The 27434-nt window shown below is 34.9% G+C and overlaps 1 protein-coding gene across 1 annotated transcript in view; it reads right to left on the bottom strand.

Annotated features, from left to right (window-relative positions):
• Positions 1 to 7226: 7226 nt before the first annotated feature.
• Positions 7227 to 27434, bottom strand: part of LOC120634889 (homeobox protein OTX1) — an 81387-nt gene continuing 61179 nt past the window's right edge. Inside the window, exons 3-5 of the mRNA XM_039905756.1 lie at positions 19989 to 20143; positions 10392 to 11129; positions 7227 to 9510 (exon numbers count right to left, since the gene is read on the bottom strand). Coding sequence (XP_039761690.1) covers positions 9220 to 9510; positions 10392 to 11129; positions 19989 to 20143 — 1184 coding nt within the window. The 3' untranslated portion in view covers positions 7227 to 9219. The remainder of the gene's footprint in view (positions 9511 to 10391; positions 11130 to 19988; positions 20144 to 27434) is intronic.

Here is a 27434-nt window from a genome sequence, read left to right as displayed (position 1 = left end):
GAAAATGTTTGTGTGATGAACATGAAAGTCTTTCAGTGTCTGGGTGTTTATTTTTATATTATAAGTATTTATGTATATTATTCATAAACATATTCATCAGTCATCTTAGTACCCATATCACATGCTACACTTATTTTGGGGCTGGATGGCGATGTGTATATTGTTGTTAAAAGCTAAAGAATTGTAGGCAAATTTGAGCTTTAACTCAATATCAACCAGATCCATTTTACACCGGTGCTCAAGTATTTCATACTCGATAACGACTCCTCGATTGCGAGCAAGCAAATCTCGTACTAAGGCTACTAGCGTGCATCGAGTGGTGGTATCGGGTGACGGTCGCCAGTGAGGCTTCTGTCGACGAACTATTGGGTTACGGGCTAAGGAAAGTCGCATGGCGCGCGGGAAAACGCCGTCTGTTCTCCTCTTTTTTTTTCTAATTCTAAGGGCACCTCTGGCAAAGATCATGATAAAAAAGTTTGGGTAAGAATTGCTCTTATTTCCTTTTTTTTGTTTTTTTGCGCTGGGAAATGCATTGACGCATCCCTCCCGGAGACAGGTAAGAAATAATCTAACCTGTTTCCGGAAGGATATGTGGGACTCGCTGGCACGAGACCAGAATACCCACTAAAACCCAGCGGAACCGTCTACGCCATACCGAGACACACAACATTAACTAGACTGTGAGATGGTAATAACAAAAAAAAACCTGGCTAAGTTTGTTGTGGGCTCTTCTTAGACCAGGGAGCGTTTGGAACCCTCCTAGCTTTAGTTTTAAGTTAACAAATGTAGTTATCGCCATCACTAACATTAGTGTAACATGTTAAATGTATGACCGATTCATAAGAGTAATAAGGTCTACATGAATAAAACATTTTTGAATTCGAATTTGAATTTGATCGCTAATAAGTTATTAAGTAATATTATTCATAAAAATATTCATCATTCATCTTAGTACCCATAATTAGTACCCTTAAAAGCTGTGCTTACTTTGAGTCTAGACTGCGGCGATGTGTGTAACGCCGTAATATTTTTATCTAAAAAAGCTACGCTTAATTTTGCTTACTACAGTTTCCGTGACTCTCCGATCACCTAGATACAGGAATCGTGACGTCATCTCTATAGTTTATCGATGTTACACGATCCATCTTATATCACCTACAAACGATACCAAATAAAGGAACTAGAAAAGTTTTTGAAGACCTCCCTGGCGCAACGGTGAGCGCTGTGAATTTAAGTAGGAGGATTCGATTCCCGCAAGGGGCAATTTGGGAATCTGTAATTTCTGAGGAGTCTTTGGCCGTGGCTACCACCCTACCGACAAAGACTACCGACAAAGACGTGCCTCTAAGTGATTTAGTGTTCCGGTGACATGTCGTGTAGAAACCGATTCGGGGTTAGCACGATACAATCTTAGACTGCATATAATATAAAAAAAAATAAAAAATTAATCACTTCCTTCCAGGTGAGATTGCAGCACAGGGCTAACTTGTAGTGGAATAAAATAAAAAAAAAGGCCAATTTGACAGTGAATTGAAAGAAAAAAACAGACGTTTAATTAACGCTCGTTTGAACGCAGCCTAATACGGATGCCGGGGGTCAAAGGTAACGGTAGCGACAGACAGGTTTATATTTATTTTGTAGCTTCTAATATATAGTGAAAAATTAGCTCTCAGCTCCAATTCCACCTGATGATGTAATTTAGAGGAGTTTTTAATCATATCAACGTATCTCCGGCCACATACAGGGCATGTGTCTTCGAAGTGTGTAGGCCGTAGCCCACCACGCTGGTCAAGTGTGGATTGGTGGACTTCACACAGCTTTGAGACACCTTTGTAGCCTTATGTTTTCACTAAACCTAGGAACGCTTAAATAGTTAGCCGAATGATTTGAGTGATGCGTAAAAAGAAAAGTTTCACGTACTCTTTACCTCAATATTTGGACGTTGATGTGAACGACAAAATATGCGTGGAACACAAAATGATGGCATCTATATATAAGTGTTTAGTACCTAGCATATTTTTTAAATATAAAAATTGAATTTGAATTTGTTTTTGACTCTTAGAGCTATCTAAATTTACGGGACTAAGAGCTGGTTCCCACTTGTCGGGTGTCGGATCCGTATTTTAATCGGAGGTTCCAGTGGCAGAGTATTTTATATGAAGCTATTCACACTTGTCGGAAACCGATTTTGTGTCGGCGCCGTCAAGAAATGTCGGATGTTTTTCCAGCCCTCTACGTCCGGAAAACAATCGTGTCGGATCTCGCTCGCCTATGAGTACGAATGTCGCTATTCACATTTGTCAGATGTCGGTGCCGATAATCTTGTATTTTGGTAGTTTATGCTCACTGATATTCGATTGAATGTAGTAGTTGACATCCTAAAATAATGGAAAACTTAATTTCGTCACTTCTTAATTCTGTTATTAAGTTCTGAAATGTTCCCAAATTAAATCTTTCCCTCAGGATTGGGTGCTGTTCTCCAATATTATTTTTCTGGGCTCTCTTTCTTTGTTTTCTTCTTAAATAATAATATATCACAACATCTTCATTGACGTCCATCGTACATATAGTTGCTTTGCTTAGAGGGCTAAAAATTGGTATTAGCTTCAACCGTGGCCGACAACCGATTATTAACCGAAAGTGTTTAAATTTAACTGTTTAACGTAACTGTTTAAATTTTATTATTATAAATTTACATATCTTTTAAAAATGCTTTTATAAAATTGAGTTATCGTACATACAAACAAGTGCATGCTGTGACTATAAGTGAAATTATGTGTCATTTGTAACCTAAGGCTAGCTTTATTCATAACTATAATACATGTAATTTTGTTGGTAGTCCTAATAAAAATAAATAAATAAATAAAGTGTGAACAAAGGCGCCGACATCCGATTAATAAACGGTTCCGACATACGACCAGTGAGAACGAACTGTAAATCGGCTGGACGTAATGTTTAGGACGCTTGTATAAACGCTTGCAACACGTAAATAACATTATTTCAGGTTTTTCTTTAATCTTAAATTCACACGAAAAATATGATAATACAAACACAAAATAGTATAGATACCTTGTAGCAAGAATCATATATAAGTTTTGCTATATGAGTTGCCTAGTAAAAACGGATGGTGAAAGGTTTGTACATACTCAGTGTGAACCAAGGAAAAAGTTTTAATTCGATTCTATTGCACTTTATTTCAAAAAAAGTTTATAAGCACTTATAAAACTTCAAGTCAGACTGTTTATAGTAATACAAACACAAAATGGTAAAGGTACCTTGTAGCAAGAATCATAGACAAGTTTTGCTATATGAGTTGCCTTGTAAAAATCGATTCGTGAAAGGTTTGTACATACTCAGTGTGAACCAAGGAAAAAGTTTTAATTCGATTCTATTGCACTTTATTTCAAAAAAAGTTTATAAGCACTTATAAAACTTCAAGTCAGACTGTTTATAGTGACTCTACCATCGGTTCGGAAAACAGATTCCACCGAGAAGAGCCGGCAAGAAATTCAGCAGATTGCTCGTTTCAACATAATTTTAAAATTTACAATATAAAATAATTTATATAATAAATTTCCTATCTTGTGAGAGTGGAGCCCGCTTCCAAGCAGCCTTGTCGTTAACAAAGTAACCAAGATTTATTAAATGTGTTTTCAACACATTGTTTAAACTTATGCATTGGCAGGTGCCAAATTACTTTGAGAATCATATTTTTTTGACTTTAGTTACAAATATTGTTTTATTTATATTATACATATTTATTTAAGTAGTGGTATATTTATTTTATGGGTACATGTATATGTGCACCACCAACCCATTTTCTGTATTTGTTTTCTTCGCCATTGGTTGACTGGAAGAAATCGCTATGAAGCGATAAGGCCGCCAAATTGTATACGTTGTTTTGTTATACTGTTTTTTTTTTGAAATCTTTGTGGTGTGCAATTAAAGTAAATTCATTCATTCATTCATTCATAAAAGCATATACTCAATCCCGCAAATGACTTCTGCACCTTTCGCAAACGATATGCGGATGTCACTAACTTAATTTCTTCGGAGTACACGTTTTTCCGAAGGTTCAAGTTCAGTATCACCGGTATTTTGGGTTTAAAAAAAATCCCGCAGGAAGCCTTTATTTTCCAGGGATAAAATGTAATCGGTCAAGCTTAAATCATAGATAAAAAATGCATTTTTTTTTAATCCCGCGGGTATTATTTTCAGCAGCTTCTTTGGCCTTAAAACTTATATCCTACTTCTTAGGATGGAAGCTACATGTGTGCCAAATTGTATCAAGATTGGGGTTGAACCGTTGAGCCGAACATAGGTAACAAATACACAATAAAAAACATTTCTGCTCATTCATAGTAAATGTTAACAAGCTAATGCAACCCTCTCGAAAGCAAAAATCTTCCATAATTATTAGCGTTAATAATAAACAGGTTTCAATTTTAATTATTTTTTTTAAACAAACAAACACACTTTTGTATTTATCATAAATTACTTTTATTTTTTTATATTTAATTGAAAGTATCAGTTTTATTTTCTGGCAACGCTAAAGTACCATCCTCTAGGCGTTATGCAGCCAACTCTTCAAAATTCCTGTTCGGCTCAACATTTACACGATGGTATTATTTAAACCAATTTGCTATTAAACGCTCAAAGTTGGGTTGGGCCGATCATAGCCCGATTATATATATTGGAGTTTAATATTTTTAAATTTAATAGCCCGCCTACTCGCATTTCTCTCTTATCCAGTAAATCTGAAGGCAGAAATACACTGTAATAGAATAACGCCAAGCCTCCTCGACTTTTCATAATTTCTTTTGCCGGCTGGACTAAAAATAGGTCTGCGAAAAATAAACATTTCTTTTAATACATTGTATACATGCCGAAAATTTGCAAAGAATTCAGTGTAGTAATTCAGAAGTATCAGTGTCCCTCGAGCGACCAAACAGGTATCATTGGCTCGTGCGTTGAGCTTGCTCAATGAGTTAGTTCTAGACAATTTCGGGCTGCCTTTCCCACCCAAACCCTTCATCTTACAAGAGAAATCAAATTAATGTTACAAAATAAGTTAACTATTTTTAACACCGACGACAAAAACGAAAGAGTGTTCTGATTATATAGTTAGACATGTCTGTGTGTGTCTGCCTGTGGCATCATATTTCCAGAACGAATATATATAAATATAAGTTATGTATATTTCTATATAGTAATTTATGTTGGTAAGAGCTATACCCCGTTTCCATAATCATTTGCTTCTTTCAGTAAATGTTGTCTAGACGAGATTGCTTAAAGCGATAAGACCTCCTTTCCGCATTTATAATTTTGTTATTTTTGACGTGACAACGTCTTATAAATTGGTTTGCCGGGTGACACTTCAAGAAACTGCGTTACGCTCCTCTCACGTTATGCGCTCACAATGAGAGCGAGTGAGAGGCACGCGCCCGCCTAAGAGCGAGAGAGACAGACATAAAAAGTGAAAGGCACGCGTCCCTTTGTAGTAAACGCTGTTTCATTGTACGCAAATGTATTGCAAGTTATAGTATGTATATTTGTATATAAATACGTATGTATGTGTTAAGGTAAAAATAAAATTTTGTTAATATGAAATTCAGTGCGAGATTCTTTGTATAAATTAATGTTTTAAATATAATTCTTTGTATAAATAAATGTTTTAAATTGTTACTATTATTTCATCCTTCTTCCTACTATACGAATGAATATTCACATTAAAATTATTTTACCACTCAAAGTCGTTGTCACGTAAAACTTTCGCCCGTATACCGACTTTACAGGCAACCAATTTTTATATTTGTAATATTTATTGTTTTTCTCTCCGAATTATATGCAATAAAGAGTTTACCTATCTATCTGTATGTAAAGTTTTTGTAATTATTAATATGTTATGTTATGTAACTAAGTACTTTTTGCACCGCTCGTAACGATTCATATGTTAGTCAATTCCTCATAATGGTTGCATGAAATCACTATAAGTGATAAGGCCGCCTTTGTTACACAAATTTAATTTACTTTGTTATTTTTTGTTTATTTATTTTTTGTTCTTGTGTGTATATAGTATTTTTAATTGATTGAGTGCTTCTACACTGTGGCAGCCTAGGAATCTGCATTGGAGCCTGGTAGGTCTAATACCATGGGGTTTGATATAAAACCGTCCCTCTTTTGAGAAAGGAATCCTGGATGATGATGACGATACTGTCGCAGTGGTTCGCGCCGTGGTCTATATGAACAAAGTCCCGGGTTCTTTTTTTATTACACTACAGGTAAGCCCTTGGCCACAATCTCACCTGGTGGTAATTATTACACTACAGGTAAGCCCTTGGCCGCAATCTCACCTGGTGGTAAGTGATGATCCAGTCTAACCAGTCTAAGATAGGCTAACCTGTTAAGTAAGTATGGTAGTCATACCCCTAATCGGTTTCTACACGGTATCGTATCGGAACACTAAATCGCTTAGTGGCACGTCTATGTCGGGTGGTAACTAGCCACGGCGGATGCCTCCCACCAGACCAGACCAATGAAAAATCAGAAATAATAACTTCACAAAGTGCCCCTGTCGGGAATCAAACCCGGGACCTCCTACTTAAAATCACACCGCCCGGGAGGTCGTCAAAAGGTTCAAGGTGGTATGATCTCTAATTTTTGCCTTTGTTGTAAAGGATAAACTACTGAATTGATTTTATTAATTCTTTCGACATTAGAAAAACATTTTTATCCAAAAGTAACATCCATACATAACTTCATAGCTAAATATTAATTCGACTGTGAGATGGTGAAAGCAAAAAAAAAACCGACTAAGATTGTTGTGGGCTCTTCTTAGCGCGTTTGGAACCCTATAACGAATTTAGTTAACACCGTCACCTTACTTTCATCATAAAAAACTAGGACAGTTCATACCTAATAAGTAAGTGATAGGTTCTACAAAAATACAGGTATATTGTAGATTTTAAAAAGTCCGCGAAAGTACTTATCTATATACCAACCTACTTCTTAGAAATAAAGCATTTAGCAGGAAAAGGAATTATATTTAAATTTAAATGTCATTTGTATTCGTAATTTTTAGGAATAAGATATTATTCACAGAAAACAGCCAGTTTATCAATACAATCATATGTAACTAAACTGTGACCTTAACTGCATATCTTTTGATCACAAAGTTTGGGAGTTAATGAATAATTTATTAATAAAATAAAATAAAACACCATATCTGTATTTTATATGCATATATTCGGATTCAATATTTCAATTGCTATGATTTAATATTAATTAGTACAACTTAAGTTTAAAAAAACAAATACACTGACTCTTCGCCGAAAAACGGTAGAAACCGCACTTAAACTAACTTAGCTATGTTCAAGCATATTCTATAAGTTACAAATTTTCAATACATTTCCATCTACAATATTTTTTGAAAACAAAAATTATATAAAACTCAATTTCATTACATTAAAATTAAATTATTGAAACAATTCATTTATTGAAATAATCTTTTAAAGTTTTACGCAGTTGTAATAACTTAAACATAAAAACCTCATTTGAAAATATAGGTGGTATAAAAACGCACATTTTCTTCTCTTTATTTTGCCATTTAATATACCAAAAACGTATAAAAAAAAATCTAAATATAAATTAATAAGGGCTCAGAAATAATGAAGCGTATTTTGCAAATTAATTCAGAGATGAGAAAATGCGCGCTCTTAAACCTATCTGCCCTAAAGTAAAGTAAAATTATAGGTAAGTATATATTTTACAACTGCGTGTGAAGATTTTATTAATCTGTTGTCAAATTTTAAAATAGTTCTCTATTCCATTTTTAAAACTAGTAATCTCTTTTCGTTAATATCATTAAATTATTTCTTTTGTCTCGTTCAGAAATCCAATTTGTCGAAAATACTTTTCACACTTATTTTTTGAACTTACCAAGTAAGGTTGCAACTGCACAAATTCCTCCGCTCCCAAATTAATTACAAATTTATTCTATTATAAATTATTTTTACAACAACTGTACACGATTTTTTGCACTGTAGAGTTTGGTTTTTTTTTTCAAAAAGTGTGCAAAGAATTTCGGAAGTATTGGGGAAAATAATCATAGCCACGTAATATGCAAGAGCTTAGCCTTAACTACTAATTTAAATAAAAATTATTTTGAACAGTGGCTACACTGGGAAGTATCAATGTCAGATGAAAAAAAAACTTTTTAAGAGCCCAAAAGAATACGTATCTATGATTCGCTAATGATTTCAACACTTACAATACCATCTACACCACAATTTATTTCACATATACAATATTAGCAATCACATTTACAAATTTATTTAAAAAATAAAAACTCTTACACATAATATTTTATATGTACATTAATAATAATAAAATTTACGCATATCCACCAAGCGTCGTCATACTCTAAAATTATTTTCTTTAAATATAAAGTGATATGACTCAAGGGAATGTACAAGCAAAAAAGAACCTAATAATTGCATAGTTTTTTTAATATGGCAACTTTAAGCCAACATTAAAATAATTAGGCCACCGCGATTTCATTTCGTTGACAATCGTTATATTTATAAGCAGCTTTATAAATTAAAGTCTTAATTGGGTAGCGAAATTGTAAATCAAAAATTGGGCAAACATTAATATCATTCTCGTTTAAGCGAAGACTGATGTTATTTAAAATTAAAATGTGCCATTAATGTACACGTTCGAATTTTAAATTAACGGATTTCAAAGTGTTACCAACATAATAAGCAATATTTGACCACAGAATGATTTTTAGTTTTGCCCAGAAAATTAAATTACAACATGTCTTAACTTTCTCCTTTACAAAATTATAACTTAAACGATTTATCCAAAGACAATTTGCTTTGTAAAATAACGTGTTTTTTTAAATAAAATTAAATTTGATATGTACTTAATTCGCATTTTCGGAAACATTCAAAATTCAATCCAATACTTTATCGAAGTAGCAGAAACGGAAAGTAATTGAAAGTATCGAGACAAAATTTGAAAGTAACCGTAAATACGATGTTGTTTTTTTTTTAGAAAAAGATCATAGATTATTTAATTATTTTTATTAACATAGGAACGAAAGCAAAGAACTTCGAATAAACAGTTTAATCTTACACACCCACCCTAAAATAAAATTTCTAACTAATTCATAGGGAAATATTTACAATAACCTATTGGCAAAGACTAGAAACACTACTACACCATATTTATACCGTATTTTTCAGGGGCAAAGTAACTATTGCCAGTGTTAGAAAAGTTCGTGATTTGCGATGCTTGAAGCATGCTTAAATGGGGGGAGTTCTGGGACTGGTTTTCCGGTGACTCCGGCCCTGATGACAAGATGTTGTGGTGGGAAGGCCAGGCTGCAGGAGGCGAGGGGTTGCCAAATGACACTTGGTTGTACAACTGGTTTCCGTTGGCGGTTAGGTTGTGAGTGTGGTGGCCTCCATGCGACTGGTTGACCGATGACCCGTTGAAGTACTCCATCTGGAAATAAGGGAACTATTACTTCAGAGAACTAATTTTATTTTTGTCAACCCATGCATAATGTTGCATAGACAACATCTCAATTTTGTTAGCCGTCATCTCACTCTCCACTTCTTTGGGGGAGAGGTAAAAGGATATACCTTTAACCTCTCACCTCTCACACTATTGATCCACCTCTTCATATTGCCTTAAATTATTTGGTTCTGTAAACCATATAACTTTTTATTGTATCTTGGCATTTGACAAAAAACAAGGAATATAAATATTGAATAACAGTTGTTTGACTTAAATTCTTACATCAGCGTAGTCTGAAGTCTTATTTTAACATAGACTTGAATTGATTTTGGGTTTCACGTCAAGTTAATTGTGCCAATTCTGTTGGGCATAAAACTTTGATATGTTCTACTTACGAAGATTATCAATAAAAACTCAAAAATTAGAATTCATTTATTTCAAGTAGGCCTAGTTTATAAGTACTTTTGAAACGTCAAATCAAATCAGTCTGTTTGTAGTGACTACCACCGGTTCGGAAGGCAGATCCTACCGAGGAGAGCCGCCAATGAACTCAACAGATTGCTCTTTTTCAACCTAATTTTATAGTTTAACAATCTTTACAATTTTCCTATCTTGTGAGAGATGAGAGCGGAGTGGGCTGCGTAAAAGCAGCCTTGTCTTAAAGAAATTCATCAATCGTATAGTAACCAAGATTGATTGAATGTGTTTTAGTACATTGTTTAAACTTGGGTAAAGGTAGATCTAATGTTAGCTTCGGTATCATGTTTTAAAAGCCTATAAACATCCTCACAAAAGATTTCTGTACTTTTCTCAGACGATATGCAGATATCACCAATTTATGTCAAAAGGATTCAAGAATATCTTACCTGACTAGGATAATAAGGAGAATTGTAAGCGCTCTGCCCATAACCCTGGTGGTGATGCGTGCTGGAGTAACTTCTTATGTAATCGGAACTGCCTGGCCAGTGGAAGCTGTTGTAGCTATCCGGATGGTACACGTTCCCCGGACCATTCAGACTCTGCGGCGTTATAGGAGGTGAGGGAGTGGTCATTATCGAGGAGTTCGACCCTAATGGAGTGAGGTTTCCTGTCAGACGAGAGCTGTACTGGTCCTTAACCAGGTTACTGCCGAAAGACTTTTCTGTGTAGTCAACCTTGCTCGAATAGTCCAGTCTTTTTGGGCTATTGTAAAGTTCCTGTTTGGGTGTAACCCCATAATTGTGGACGTTGGATATATTGTCCGACGGCGAGGAATCTTTATTTGTGATTCTTAATGCGTCATTAGAATAATGGTGGGAAGATAAATTCTTGTTTAAAGGAGAAGAGTCATAGCTGGAAGGTGCTGACTCTTTTTTACATATAACGTTTATTGGTGGACTGACGGAAGTCGTTGGGGTGGGGAGGTTGGGGGATGATGTGGTGATGCTCGGAGTGTTATTGGAGTTTGAGGACGCTTTGGAGGTTGTTATTTTGGATGAGTTGCTCTTGATAGAGTTGCTGGAGGATATTGTTTTGGAGCTGGAGGATGATTTCGAAGATATCTGCGTGTTCGTCTGCTGCTGCAGCTGTTGTCTGCACTTCGCCCGACGGTTTTTGAACCAGACCTGATGAAGAAAGTTACACTTTAACAACATGTAAATATTTTATTTCATTTGTTTATTGCTTTCATGTACAGCACATTATGGTTGATTGATTATTGGATAGCCGTTGGAGCTTCGGTGGGACCGAGCTCTATCCCCGGCACGCAATTTTAAGGGGTTATGTGCGTTTTCAATATTCACTTGCTTTAATAGTGAATGAAAACACCAAAATTAAAAAAAAAAACAAAATTCATTTATTTCAAGTAGACTTAGTTTTTAAGCACTTTTGAAACGTCAAACGTCTATTTGTAGTGACTCTACTACCGGTTCGGAAGGCAGATTCCACAGAGTAGAGCGGGCAAGAAACTCATGCACTTTACCAACATCATATTAGGAAAGATTTATTTTTTACGGAGCGGACGGCCTGGACTTGCTTCGATCTTGCACCGACGGCAATTCCAGGTTCCATTGTGTCGCACGAAATAGTATAGTAACTCTTACGGTTAATTGTGTCAGACTCTGGAATTCCCTGCCTGCTGACATACGTAAGGCTCAATCCCTAAATGTATTCAAGAAGAGTTTGTAGTATATTGCTTAACTATGTATATACTTATACATATTATGTATGTAGTATTAGAATTTATGAGTAAGTAGTTTATTAAAATTATTTTGTATATATATAAATATATATTTTTTATACTTAAATTACTGCACCAACCCGTTCCTTCGTTTATTTTTTCCTAACCTCAAAGGTTGTCCGGAAGAGATCGCTTAAGTGATAAGACCACCTTTGCACGCTCTATTTTATTTTTATTATTTTAAGTTTCTTCTGTATTTGTGTTTAATTTATATAAAATGTGTGTGTGCAATAAATACTTAAATAAACAAAACAAACAAACATATTAGTGTAACAATTTTTACAATTTTCTGTCTTGTGAGTGATGACAGCGTAGTGCTCTGCTTTGAAGCAGCCTCGTCGTTAAGAAATTCATCAATCTTGTAGTAACCAACCACGTTTGATTAAATGTGTTTTCATATATTGTTTCGTGCAGAACATGCCTGAGAGTTCTACATAATGTAAAAGGCATGTGAAGGATACCAATTTGCACTATCAGCGTCATTCTGAGAGGAGACCGGTGTTTTGTAGTCGATTGGTTATAGGTTTGTAACCTCCGATGAGGAATATTAAATCTTTTTTGGCGTACTTATAAGTTTTTGTTTAAATCAGAAAAAAAATTAATAAAATTTTAGTTAATATTGTAATTCGCCGCACTCGTTTTAATATTAAACAAAAATTTAATTAGAATCTCATACGGTGTATCTGCCGCTCGTCGGAGTTCAGTTTTTTTAGCTTTGTCTTGTGGAAGGCTTTGGCCGTGGCTAGTTACCACCCTACCGACAAAGTCGTGCCGCTAAGAGATTTAGTGTTCCTGTGATTTGGGGTATGCCTACCATACTCCCTAACAGGTTAGCCTGCACCATCTTAGACCGCATCATCCCTTACCACCATATGGGATTGCAGTCAAGGGCTAACTTGTAGTGTAATAAAAAAAAACTTCCCATTAGCTTTCCCCACGAAAAAAGAAGCTATTAATTTAATTTACACTCATTACAAATGTCACTAAGCATTAAACCCCCGGCGTCACGTGTAGGGTAGGGAGTAGGTTCGATTACTGTTCTGTTTGTTTATCAGCTTATATGTGATTTGTGCGACGCGAGCTCTGCGGATTTGCGGTCACGCCTGGCCAGGTTAATGATTTGTGTATTTCGGCTATTTCTGTCGGTGGACGTTCACTGCTGAGCGAAATTGGTTATTGGGTTTTTCATTACACACGAAATGAAAACACTTTTATTTTACACCACAAAAAATATATAGCAGAAAATAAGAATAAATAAGCATAGGTATTTATGTTATAGATTTGATTTGTATTTATATGTAATATATATATTTTATTTATATATTTGTATAATTTTAAATATTATTTATTGCACCACCTACCTCTATCCTATGTTTTTTCCTTTTACGCCATTGGTTGCCTGGAAGAAATCGCTATGTAGCGATAAGGCCACCAAATTGTACTATCTTGATATGTGTTTATATCTCTGTAACTACTTTTTCTCTTTGGTGTAAAATAAAAGTGTATTCATTCATTCATTCATTCATCTTTAAGAAACAAGTGAAGGATCACTACTTGTCTGTATCGGCCGGGCATTGATGGGAATGATCACTGTATTCTATTTTGTTTATTTCGTATTCTATATATTTTTGAGGGTTCTTTTATTATTACTTTTTTATTTATTCTTTTTTTTTTATTATGTATTCATAGTAGAGTATTCGTATGTTTATATGTTGTATATATGTATGGAATATATATTATATTTTTGTACAAATCTTTAATATGTACTTTGTTTTATTTTTATTTTATGTTAATTTAGTTTAAAATCCTAATGTTACCAGTACCACCTACTAATTTCGAATAGCATTTTCTTTTATGCCTTTGGTTGCCTGGAAGAGATCGCTATTTAGCGATAAGGCCGCCAAATTGTACTTTCTACCTTATTGTGCTGTTTTATTTGTATCTCTGTAAATTTTCTCTGTGGTGTACAATAAAAGTGTATTCATTCATTCATTCATTCATTCAATAAATAATGTTGCAAAAACGGGAGATTTAATTATTTTGTAATCCGTGTTTCTCGCCTTCTTGATTCTTTTTCCCAAATTTGATTAATTTTATGGTAATATGAACAGTGTATGTCGCAACTTAGTAGATAAACTGTTGCATGCTAGGTAAACTTAACACTTAGTTATACTTTGCTGCGTTTCTACCAACCTACCCTTTTTTATATAATACTTATCTGTGGAAACCTGTTATTAGTTTTAATTCAACCAATTTGCTAAATATTTAGTATTTACATCTGTTGGTTTTCCAATTAAAGTAAAATAAAATAAATAAAATAAATGACTTCTCTTCAGAGTAAATGGTTAAATAACTTTCAGAAAAATGTATGACTGAATTGTTCTTCTTTAAGTATTTTTTTTAAAGTCCGTGACAGCAAAAGCCTGCCTTTTAAGGTTGACTCGTACGCGAAAGTCGCGGGGACTGCTAGTAAAAAATATACGGCCACTGCTCGAAGTCGTAGGATCGAGACCGATGACCGATTCAGGGATCTATCTTAACAAAACCTACCGAAATAAACGAATGAATGAAATTATCCTATATTTAATGTGGTTTTCAATAAAAGTGTGCTAATTCATTCATTCAATGAATACATTTTTATTATACGCCACAGATAAAAAAAAGAGAAAATAAGAACACGTGGAGCAAGTCAGATAAAGGGTATAATTTTAAGGTCCAGGCAACCAAAAGGGAAATGATGGAAATTTTGTGGAGAAGGATTTTTTTTGTATTATTCCCTATGTGTCGTCAATGACGCTGACATTCTTATACAAGTCAATAGTAATATCATCCCAAAAAGCCATTGTTTAAAAATCGAATAATTGCAAATAACAATGGCATGTAAATGACAGAGAATATGAAAATAAAAATGAAAATATTTGTTAATATGAAACAAAAATTTAGGAAACACTTAATTTTGTAGCATATATCAGGGGTTTTCAACTATATTAATTATTAAGCTAGCGCGGCGGCGAAACAAGTTAAAAAATTCCACCGGCACCCTAACCTAGCTATTTAAAATAGATAGGTTCTTGTTAGTTTGGCAGATAGGCGCCAAAAAAACATCCTCATTATGAAACAAACAAAATTATAACAAATAATAAATTTTAACAAAGAATTAAATGTATGACTAGGTAGATTGGAAGCAGCCAGCCTCGCTCTCATCTCCCGCAAGATAGAAAAATGATTGTAAATGTTGATGTTGGAAAAGAGCAACTACTGAGTTTCTTGCCGGCTCTTCTCGGTAGAATCTGCGTTCCGAACCGGTGGTAAAGTCACTACAAACATACATTCTTTACGTTTCAAAGTGCTTATGAAGTAGGCGTACTTGAAATAAATGAATTTTGAATTTAAATTAAGAAAAAAATTCAAATTGCTGCTCAAAAAGAATCAAAATTTATTTTCTTAATTCTTTTGAAGTACAGAAGGAGGGCGTCGCGGTACACCTCTTTACTTGTTATGGCGAGAATTTTCCAATGGCGTCAATTTGTTGGGGACCAAACAAAGTGATAGTAGCCAGTCCAGTGGTCATAATAAAGATCTGTTTCACGGAAAGTCATAGCTGCATGTGATAGGCCTATTTGAATAAAGAATTTGTGAAGGATTCGATTTTTAGCGTAAAATTAAAGCACCATTTCGCTGTTAACATAGAGAAAGGATTTTTAGCTACCAAAAATACCATAAATCATAGAATACATTTTCCCCGGAGCATTTGGATTTCCGTGCGTACGCAAACCGTCCACGGCTTATCCGTCAGTCAATCGGCACCCCTCGCCATTGTGAATGAGTTAACATGTTCCGCGCAAAAGAGCAAAGAATGAATGAATGGGTTCGATTGGTAACAGATGGGCGGGCGGCCATTTTTGTTATAATTATAAACGGTTAATTCCTTTTAATGATAATTGTTATTTTTAGTAAAAAAATGCGCGTAGTTACCTACTGCACGTGATATAAAATAAACTCCTTTAAAATATCTAATTATAATTAATATAAGAACACTTGTGCATCTGACGCTTATGTTTTTTAAGTACGTGACATAAGCGCATTTGATTTGAATTGGAATATGCATTTCTTATTTGGCAATTTTTAATGCATTCTCGGGTTCATTATAAATTAAGTTTTAAACGTTTATAGAAGCAATTTAGTCAACTCTGAAACGCTATTAAAATTATCTAAAAAATTTAATATGCATAACTTGAAAATGTATACAAAGTACATAAGTAAACGAACAGTAGATAAGATGGCATGATAATATAACAACATTATTAATTATAAGATATGAAACACTATGAAACCATTGAATAAAACAAATGTGCTTCCTAAATTAATGAAATTATTTGAACATACAACATAAAACAACTCAATTAAATCTTATCTGTGAATGCGATCGTAAACCAATTACTACTGACCCTGCAGTGCACAGATTATAATCTGAGGAGTCAAAGAGAATAGACTAATAACCAAGATGGCCGGCGGAGATTGAAATAATGAGCAAAAGAAAAATGGCTATTCATCTCAAAAATAAGGCGGTTTATCGCGTTGACAAAGACATTTTTTTTTAATAATAATTCTAATTATTTTTATTAATTTAAGGTACATATTAAAACTGTTATATTTTTCATAGCATGCTTTTATATTAATCTTTTTGTTTTTTGTATCGTACATAAGCTTCGTTATGAATAATCCAAGTTTTTTTTTTCTGTCTGTTACAGGAATAAAATTCTTAAATTAATTATTAAAATCTGATTCTGTTTTCCTTTTGCACAAACCAGTCGATTTCGCTGTCTGCCATGGCGTGCATTCATATACAAAAGCACTGCCTACCCTAAACGTTTTATATAACTCGCTCAAGGTTTTTTCATTTTATGCCATCTTTCTGCTTTACGCCTAACCTGGTTGTAAATCCTGTGCACGCCACTGGCTGTCTGCATTGGTGCATGTTGGGTTTAAGCTTTAAATCCAAGCTAAAAAACCCAAAAAAGCTTAAGAGGAGGCAGTTGCCCAGCAGTGAGACATTAAAGGGCTACTTTGCACTTTACCTTTGCCTCTAAGTCCCGGAAATCATATTAAGCCTTCGGTCATTACCAACAATAAAAGATAATCGTTATCGCTAAAGTCGAAAAAATTACTGAAACCCGTCAACCTGCATTGCAGCAGCGTGGTGACTCTAAACTCTCTATCCAAGAGTAGGACTAGGACATTAGGATGATAATGATTCATTTATTTAAATATCTTCTAAACTGGAAAATCTATTTTCAAATGAACATAATCTTTTGCGTTGAAAGTAATGGATTGTAAAAGATCTTGTTAGTCTATGAAATATCCCCCTTTAAACAATGGCGCGGATTGAATGATTCGATTTTCAAATTTGAAAATTTGGAACGCATAATTCGATTCCCGCGCTAATGTCCTATCCGTGTCGGTATAAATTGGACGTTTGAGCGAATCAGAGTTCGCTGTTCAGTGAAACGTGAACTGTCACGAGGAAAAGCTGCTCAAATGATATCTACTTCTTTATAAAAGGTTACTTTATCAAACTCAACCCGTTAATAAATAATAAAATAAAATAACTATACTACGACAATATACACACCGCCATCCAGCCCCAAAGTAAGCGTAGCTTGTGTTATGGGTACTAAGATGACTGATGAATACTTTTATAAATAATATACATAAATACTTATAATATACATATAAACACCCAGACACTGAAAAACATTCACGTTCATCACATAAACATTTTCCAGTTGTGGAAATTTTTGCCTTTGACTCAGAAAGCAGGGTCGCTGCCAACTGCGCCAATCGGCCGTCAATTTATATTTAACCAAACTACCTTTCGTCATGTGAGGTAGGATTATTTGTTGATTAAATACCAAATTCAGTTGGCTAATTAAATCTTATTCGATAATAGCTGTAGGTAGGTTCTTAGCTGGATTTACCAGGCGTCTGATAAAATCGAAGTAATACGTTATTTGGATAGATTATGTAAATTACCTTTCAACTGGAGTTGATGAATCGAAGGTATCGCTTACCTATCGTAATTCGTTAATTGGTGCTGGTAAACAGCCATTAATGGGTGATCGAGAACGTTTCTAAAAACATACGAGTCATCGATTCTAGGAATTTAAAATTCGATAGCGCAGTGGGCAGCGACCCTGCTTTCTGAGTGAGGCCGTGGGTTCGATTCTGATAACATGAGCATGAATGTTTTTCAGTGATTTCAGCAGGGTTTTCGAATTTTGAATTCTTAGAATTTATTAATTCTAAGAATTCAAAATCTAAGCGTTGTCGCACATCTCTAGTGAAAAGTCAGCCTTAAAACCATTCAAAATGCAAGCTAATTGTTTAGGAAAGCTCTCTTATAATGTAGGCAGCAAACGACTACTAGTTATTATTGGAGATTATTTATTTAACTCTAAGTTACTGGCTAATTTGGGGTTAAATAATAAATTACAATTATGCTATGCGCGAAGCTATGATAGCCCAGTGTTTAGGACTTCTTCTTCGTCAGCACGATCACACACATACACACACACACACAAACACATAAATGTACGTACATAATATGTAAATTGATATAAAAATGATGATCGGCCATCCAACCTTGGGACCCCAACGTTCATCGGTTCTTCGAGCTACGTACCCCGCCCATTGCTACATCAACTTCGCGACTCGCGACTTCTATGCCAGTTACAGTTCTTCTAGGAATTCCCTCATTTCTGATATGATAAGCCCCGACGTAAAAACGATGGGGTGTTTAAGTTTGACTTGTCTGTCGGGAAATACGATGCTACAGATACACAGTCTGAGGCATCGTATTTCCCGACGGGAAGAACCGATTTTGATTTTGTTTTTATATTAGAAAGGAGTGTTTTTAGCCATGTTTGATGACAATCGGTTCAAGATGGCCGAAGCCACAAAATGGCGGATTACCACAGATTTAATAACATACGGAACCCTTATTCAGCCATTGCATGCAGTGCATTGTGTCCGAAAACAGCATAAACCTCCCACGCACATCTCACATTACACCCGCGGAATGTTGCCAGCTCACATAGTTTTACCATTTTCCCAATTGTATGTTAAACGTTTAGAACATTAGTGGTAAAATATTTACTGTCAACTGCTAAATGGAAAATGAATGACTACCGCCTGTTCAAGAAAATTATAACTTCCTTCGTTTATTCAAAATTTGTTTGTTTATTTCCTAAAAAACTTAAAGCACGAATTCACATTAACAGTCACTTATTCACTTTTTAATTTTAGGCAAAGATATTTCGTCATACAGTCTATTTAAATGTTATTTCAGTATTTCAATCATTAAATATTGAGATTTATTTTTAACTAGTAGTAGCCTACATTTCAAACTAATAGCCCAATAAATCATTGAATTCATAATAAATGTCTAAGTGTTTTTATAAAAGAAAGATGTACCTTATATTTTACCGATTCGTTTATTACAACTAAGGCTATCTCTATTCTTTCGAGCTTCGAATTCGAAACTCACTTCATTTCCCAAGTGCGAGGTGAAGTGAGTTCAGTGTCTATATAATATCATATCAAGGTTATGTGCGATCGCTTTCGAAGTGATCTTTCTCACTTGAGTGAGCTTCGATATCGAGCTGGCATTATTCAGAATAGCCTTGCAGTACTAAAGTGGAGTGATGATTCAATATTAGTCGTTTACACGATTTCTATAATTTACTCAATTCTGTGCCGATTACATATTTTTCACAACTCCCTAAATATTGGTATCAAATGAAAGTATCTAGTAGAATAATGTACAGTATCCTGAAATGCGGGGGTTTTTTGTGAACCTTACAAAAATTAATGAAAACCTATGTTAACATGTTGCATGTACCTACCATACTGAAGCAAAATTAAAATTGATTGATTGATTGATTGATATAATGACGACCGATTGGCGCAGTGGGCAGCGACCCTGCTTTCTGAGTCCAAGGCCGTGGGTTCAATTCCCACAACTGGAAAATGTTTATGTGATGAACATGAATGTTTTTCAGTGTCTGGGTGTTTATATGTATATTATAAGTATTTATGTATGTCATTCATATAAATATTCATCAGTCACCTTAGTACCCATAACACAAGCTACGCTTACTTTGGGGCTAGATGGCGATGTGTGTAATAATGCGATTTCGTAGTATATTTATAAAAAAAAAAAAATTATAATGGATTGGTAAGTTACCTGTACTCTAGATTCGGGCAAGTTGATCTTCAGCGCAACCTCTTCCCTCATGAAGATGTCCGGATACCTGGTCTTGCCGAACAGCGACTCAAGCACATCCAGCTGAGCTCGCGTGAAGGTTGTCCTCTCCCGACGTTGCTTCCGGGGATTCACTCCTGGGGGCAAAGAGAAAACTATTTTATTTATTTATACACTTTATTTGTACACCACAAATAGAAAAAAAAACAATGGACACAACTAAAATAAACTTAAAAAGTAGGATACAAAGGGCGGCCTTATCGCTTAGTAGCGATCTCTTCCAGGCAACCTTAGGATTAGGAAACCCAAGGGAAACCGATTGGTGGGGTGTATTTTATATTATACTAGCGGACCACAGCGCCATCTGCCGGTCTGATTTGTGAATCTAAACCATCCAAGGTGCCACCAAAACGCATACCGAAAATTCATTCAAATCGGTCCAGTCGTTTAGGAGGAGTTCAGTGACATACACACGCACACAAGAAATATATATATATAAAGATACATACTCACGAACAATTACACAGTAATACTTATCAAGATTATACACATAAAATACTAATAATAAATAAAAAATTATAAACTAATATATACTAAAACATACTTAAATATGAGTAACTATGATTTTTTTATTTTTTTTATTCCACTACACGTTAGCTCTTGAATGCAATCTCATCTTGTTATGATGCAGTCTAATGGGCTAACCTGTTATGGTTATAGCAGATTTGACGACTACCCTGGCGCAACGGTGAGCGCTGTGAATTTAAGCAGAGGGTCCCGGGTTCGATTCCCGGCAGGGCCAATTTGGGAATTTATAATTTCTGAATTTGTATTTGTATATGCAGGCGTTACTTTAGGGAAATCCATGATATATTATCAAAATTAAGCTTAATTTGCTATACTCCGCGAAAAGCAGGAGAATCTGTGTGGTGTAATTTATTATTTCTTCAATCCTAATACTCCACACCAAACAGATCCTCGGCAATACACCCTCTACGCACGTTTCGCTCCGAAACCGGAGCATCATCAGGAGATGTTGACTTTACAATGAATAATTGTTAACAATTCTTCATTGTAAAGTCAACACTATACACTCTCCATCAGTCAACATCTCCTGATGATGCTCCGGTTTCGGAGGAGGATTGAAGAAATTATAAATTACACCACACAGATTCTCCGAAGCGAAGTATAGCAAATTAAGCTTAATTTTGATAATTTCTGAATTTTTTCTGGTCTGGTCTGGTGGGACTAGTTACCACCGACAAAGACGTGCCGCTGAGCGATTTAGTGCAAAAATAGTAGCACTAGCCAGAACTTCAGAAGTACTGTAGAGACAATTATATCCCCGGGGAAAGGATATAAAAATTATCTTCGCCCACAGCTTCATCAACTCTCGGAGCACTTACGCGCAATTAGAAATAATATCCAAATAATAAAACATAATTAAAAGTCAAAGTCAAAGTCAAAAATATCTTTATTCAAGTAGGCCCACAGGTGGCACTTTTGATGCGTACATAAGAACCACATTGTAGTGAGATGATGGCGATAACCACATTCGTAAACTTAAAACTAAAGCTACGAGGGTTTTAAACGCGTCCTGGTCTAAGAAGAAGCCCACAACAAACTTAGCCGGGTGTTTTTTTTTGTTATCACCATCTCACAATCTCACAATCAAAATAAATCCAAATTTAAACTTCTCCTATTCCATGTTCCAGTGATTTAGCAGGTGGACACGTTAATTATATCCCTCGTCAGGGGATATAATCGGGGGATAAAATTTTTATCTCCCGCCCGTGCTAGCCCTGCCGGGGACATCCCCAGCAGGGCTAGCATAGAAGTAGTCAGTAGAGCTTTTTGTCTACCATCGCATAGAAGTAGTCAGTAGAGCTTTTTGTGACAGAAATCGTCCGGGAAAGTACCACCAACACGCTTGTTTCTGATATCATACTGAGTGACACGCGCCATATATGTTGTTTTAAGTCACAATGGCGGATGTGCGGTGCCATGTCGAAATTCGCAGTGTTTAGCAATGGTGTTTTTAATATTATTTTTTAGTATTTCTTCTATTCAAGTATTTTTAATGTTACCTAAAGTATTTTATCATGGACACCTAAGGTAAGTTATTGGACGTTATTCTTAGATATTAATTAAAGTAAAAGTTTAGGTTAAAAATGTTTGGTTTAAGGAAAATACTGTTTTACAAGAGAACTTAAAAGTAATAAAAATTGTTTTTAATATTTTTATTGGTGACTCGAATACTCTGCAAAGACAAATAAATAATCAGTTACAAGTTTAAAAACTTTTTTTTATTTTTAGAATCACAAACTAGGTTGTAACCTTTATCTTTGCTACAAAGGAGACACTACAGTAGACAAGCAGTCTGTGTAACTCGTTCATTCATTCACTCACTGTGATTAATCATCAACTTTTCCCGAACATTCCCATTCAGCCATCTTGTTTTGGAGATGTTTACTTGTGTAATTTAGTTTTGACTTATGACCGCTAGCTATTAGTTAAGAAAGATTACCACTCTTCATAATAGAGTGACATGTTATTAGAAGGTCTTTATATTTAGGTTGACGTATGACCACTGAAATACACAACTTTTTTTTTTATTCATTGTTCTTTGCTATAGGAAAAAGGCAAAGGTAGATCAGCGTACAGCCATATTGTACTATACATAAACTAAATATCTAAAAAAATTGTTATTTTTTTAATTTATTCCCATACTTAGGGCCTTAAACCTCTAGGCTTCTTTTTTAGCAGTAACTATTGCTCTTTACACCGTTGAGGATAAAAAGTAGCCTAAGTCTATATTTATAACCTATATTTTTAAGTAGTGGAGAGGGGATCAATAAACTTTGTTTTATTTTTAATTTTTGTATTCCACTACAAGTTGGCCCTTGACTGCAAGGGTAAGTCGGTAGCTCACGTTGTGGTAAGTGATGATGCAGTCTAAGATGGTAGCAGGGTAACCTGTTAGGCAATATATGGCAGTTATATTAAACCCATCATCGGGCCACCCACCCATGTCGATAGGGTGGTAATTACCGCCAGACTAGAGCAGAGAAAATTCGGAAAATATAAATTCCCACACTGCGCTTTCTGGGAATCAAACCCCGGACCTCCAACTTAAAACATAGTATGTCCCGCGTAGTTGGAAAGTCTTTCCGGAGATTGACCACGGTGGCCAAAATCGGTCAGGGAAACTATTTTTTTTGTTTCACACCATGTGTGCCACACATGCGTGGATAATTCCTGTCTTTCTAGACGGACTCTGCGGTTTATTATTACGCTTCGATCGAATGTTCAACAGTTTATTTAATTTGATCGATCAAAATAAAACTAGTGACGTTAGATAATTCGTATTTTTTTTTGTGATTGCTCCAGTTGTTCGGAGTAACAAAAAGTAATTCAATTATTAGAACTGGTTTTTGGACGAACCTTTTAAATGGCATTCAAAAGTTCACACGCACGCCAGTGATGCAATATAATGAATTCTTTTTTCCTGACGTTTGACGAAGATTATGAAATTATAATTCCAACGAATCTATCAAGAATGAGATTTGTTTTCGGAACGTTACTTAACTCGGTTTTCAGTAACTACTTAGGTAGGTTTTTTATAACTGCTACAAAGCATATCCTTAAGTTTATTACAACTCGTACTGGAGATTTTCTTCATTTTATATCATCTGCATAAAATTCAAATTCAAAATTCATTTATTTCAAGAAGGCCACTTAATAAGCACTTTTGAAACGTCAATTCAGTCTGTTTGTAGTGACTCGACCACCGGTTCGGATGGCAGATTTCACTGAGAAGAGCCGGCAAGAAACTCAGAAGATTGCTCTTTTCCAACATCATTTTAAAGTTTAACATTCTTTGCAATGCAAATACCCTGGGTATACCCTCTATGCACAACACTGGTAAAATGAATATTAAAGTGTTCTTTAGTTTTTATTCAACATGAATTTTAGTAAAGATTCAGTTTAATACGTCGAGAAACCTGATCGACAGGGACGATATTCGACCGGACATCGCTTCGTGTGGCCGTATGTTTACGCTTGGGAATTAAGGTATACGAGCCTCATTACTGCCCTTGTGGCGTTTTGATCAATTAGGTCACCATGGGCTCAGTTGTAATCGAAGTGCTGGCCGTTTGTATCGTCACGGCGCTATCAATGATATAGTCCGTCGCGCTCTGGCCTCTGAGTTCCAGCACAATTTGAACCTCCTTGTTTGTTTGTTCAGAGATGATGGCAAGAGTCCAGACGGTATGACTATAGTACCGCGGTCGATGGGGAAAGCGCTTATGTGGGATGCGACCTGCGTTGATACGTTGGCAGCTTCTCACTAGCCAAGTACGACCCAAAAAGCGGCAGCAGCTGCCGAATCTGCTCAAATGCTTAAGCGCCGAATAATACTCTGTTTTTTTGTAATGACTACGTTTTGCGGCGCTTGCGTTTGAGACTCTGGGCCCATGGTCTTCGGACACGACAACATCGTGTCCCAAAAATTGGTCCTTAAGTCTGGTGACCCAAGAGCTGGCGGTTATTTAGCCCAACGGGGGCAATAGCGTTAGCATTTTGGGTACCATGCCCATAAGTGAACAGTTAGACTGCTTATATTTATTGTAATATTAATTTTAGTTTGTAATTATTGTTCCCCTATTACAACTTTACAATTGTTATCTATGACTTTTGATTGACATGATTTTCTTAATTCATAGTAAGAAATATAATATTATAATGTAAAAGAATGTTTGCTTTTTTATTTAAAAAAGAGTGACAATTCAAAAGAGAGTTATTATTATGAGAAAGGTTTTTTGAAAAAGTAAGTTAATTCAAACAACTTTTTCCTCATACAATCGGAAATCCTAAGAACTGCCAACTTTTTCATTAAAGTATCAATTCAGAGACTGAGTATTAAACAAATAAACTTCTAGGGCGAAATATATCTGTAAAGGTATTATAAATATTAAACAACCGCCCATTCAAGCGTGGATATTAGTATAGTATGCCTTCGATTATTATTAAAAAAATCTATTATCGAGCATCAAAATTCAGAATTGAATGAGGGCCGAATTATTTTCAATCGGCCGCTCGCTTACGGATTAAAAAATAAAATAATACAACATCCATTTCAAAACCTCCGAAACCGTCCCCCATTCAGCCATTCCAAACAAACATTTCATACGAAAACTGTCACATTACCTATAGCACAGAAAAGTGAAAATAAATAGACATACATCTGTCCCCTTCTGACGTACACAAACAGAGCGAGTGAAAGCGAGACAGATGTATTCCAATTGTCATCGTTGACAATGGGGGCTTGAGCGATAATCCTCGTGACATGGCTTTTTTCTTTTTTTTTTCTTTGCGTTAGAGATATTATCTGTATGATTTCTGATAGGGCTAGAGTAGCGTGTTTATGCTCGCTTGTCTATGAGTGCTAATGGTATAGTCGTGTAGATATCTGGTTACGGTTTGTAGATAATTCCAAAGGTGTGTTAGATAAAGGTTACGCTCTCGAAAGCGGTCCAGTAATCTGTTGCGGTGATTCATCTTAAATTATCTCGAAACGGTGGTAACATGAAATTAGTTGTTGACATTTTGCAGTGTCTTAAATAGACTGTCATTATTACGATATTACTAGGAAATTAGCTAGATTTTTTAAAGATTTATTTATTTATTAGCTTTTCAAGGGAAACAAACAGTATTATACACATAAAAGTAATGCCGTATTTTTGTATCACATAAAACAATGAAGTTTCCACAACTTAGTTATACATATAATACGATAACATTAACCACAATTGCTTAGGAATAAGTACCTAGCAAGCAATTATTATACAAAAAAAGACAAAAGAAAATAATTTAATTAAAACAAAAATGAAAAACAAAAACTTTAAAGCTATAGTACTTATTTTGTCATAATAAATTTCCTAAAAGTGCCAATTTTGACATAAAAAATGTCCGCCTCACAATATTTGTTGTTAAAAGCATTGCACGCACGAGATAAAAAGTTATTCGCCGAATACCTTGTCTTCCATCTAGCCCACACAAAGGGAGGTTGGAGTAAGATAAGAAACGTTTTCTACATTCTCTTCGTTACTTAGTATCGCCCGAATCCTTATATGGCAGATTGAATTTAACAGCAGCGCTCTCTATTTTCCCTGTAGATAAGAATATCACTGCTGAATTAAAAAAAAATATATAAATAAATAAATACTTAACTCCTTGTCTTAATATTTTTTATTTATTTGTCAACAGTGGCGTGCATAGAGTGTATGCACAGGGTATGCAGATGAAATAAAATGAGTTGTATTAATCCAGTACGAGTTATAAAATCTAAAAGGTAGGCTTTTTATAACTCCTACAATGTCTATCTTTAAGTTTTTTATAACTCGTACTGGAGATTATTATCATTTTATATAATCTGCATACCCTGTGCATACCGTTTATGAACGCCACTGTTTGTCAACCTTTGATAACAAATAATAATAAATATACTACGACAATACACACATCGCCATCTAGCCCCAAAAAGCGTAGCTTGTGTTATGGGTACTAAGATAGCTGATGAATATTTTTTTATGAATATAATACACATAAATAGTTAAAGAAGAAGAAGAAGAAGAAGAAGTTATAATATACAGATAAACACCCAGACACTGAAAAACATTCATGGTCATCACACAAACATTTTCCAGTTGTGGGAATCGAACCCACGACCTTGGACTCAGAAAGCAGGTTTGCTGCCCACTGCGCCACTCGGCCGTCAAAAATAATATTTTGAGAGACAACAAACTAATAAGAGAGTGATATTAAGGTAGTTTTATTAATAAATAATATCGATTTTATCGTGATTATTTAATTAATAAATTATAAAGCAAAGGGTAGATAAAGGCAGATATAAGTACCTTTTTTTTTTTTTTTTACGTGGGGAATCCTCATAGATACCAACACACCCGGGGAGGTGCAATGGTTATGTCGGACTCTTACCGACTAAACCCCACGGTGTTCAAACACTTCGCCTGGTGACTGGGTTACGGGAACGCTTTCGCACACGACCGCGACTTTCGCACACGACCGCGAGATATATAGGTACCTAACCTATATCAAATTCTTACTTGTACTACTTTTATTCTTTTATTATATGTATTAGTAAATATCTAAACCTAATAGTAGTTATTAGAGTCAATCATAAAATAACTGCTGTTATAAGTTATTACTAAAATAATAGAACAAATTTAGAATACCGCTAGTTTATTTTTGTATGCATTGCATATATAAATAAAAGAAAGTTGTGTTAGTTACACTATTTATAACTCAAGAACGGCCGGACTAATTTTTATGATATTTGATTTTTTTGGATTTCTCTTACACCGGAATAGGATAATAAGTATGAAAATATAACATACATTAAAA

Source organism: Pararge aegeria, chromosome 25 (assembly GCF_905163445.1).
Source record: "Pararge aegeria chromosome 25, ilParAegt1.1, whole genome shotgun sequence".
Taxonomy (NCBI): domain Eukaryota; kingdom Metazoa; phylum Arthropoda; class Insecta; order Lepidoptera; family Nymphalidae; genus Pararge; species Pararge aegeria.
The sequence above is the reverse complement of the archived record's forward strand: the minus strand, read 5'-3'. Positions and strand labels throughout refer to the sequence as shown.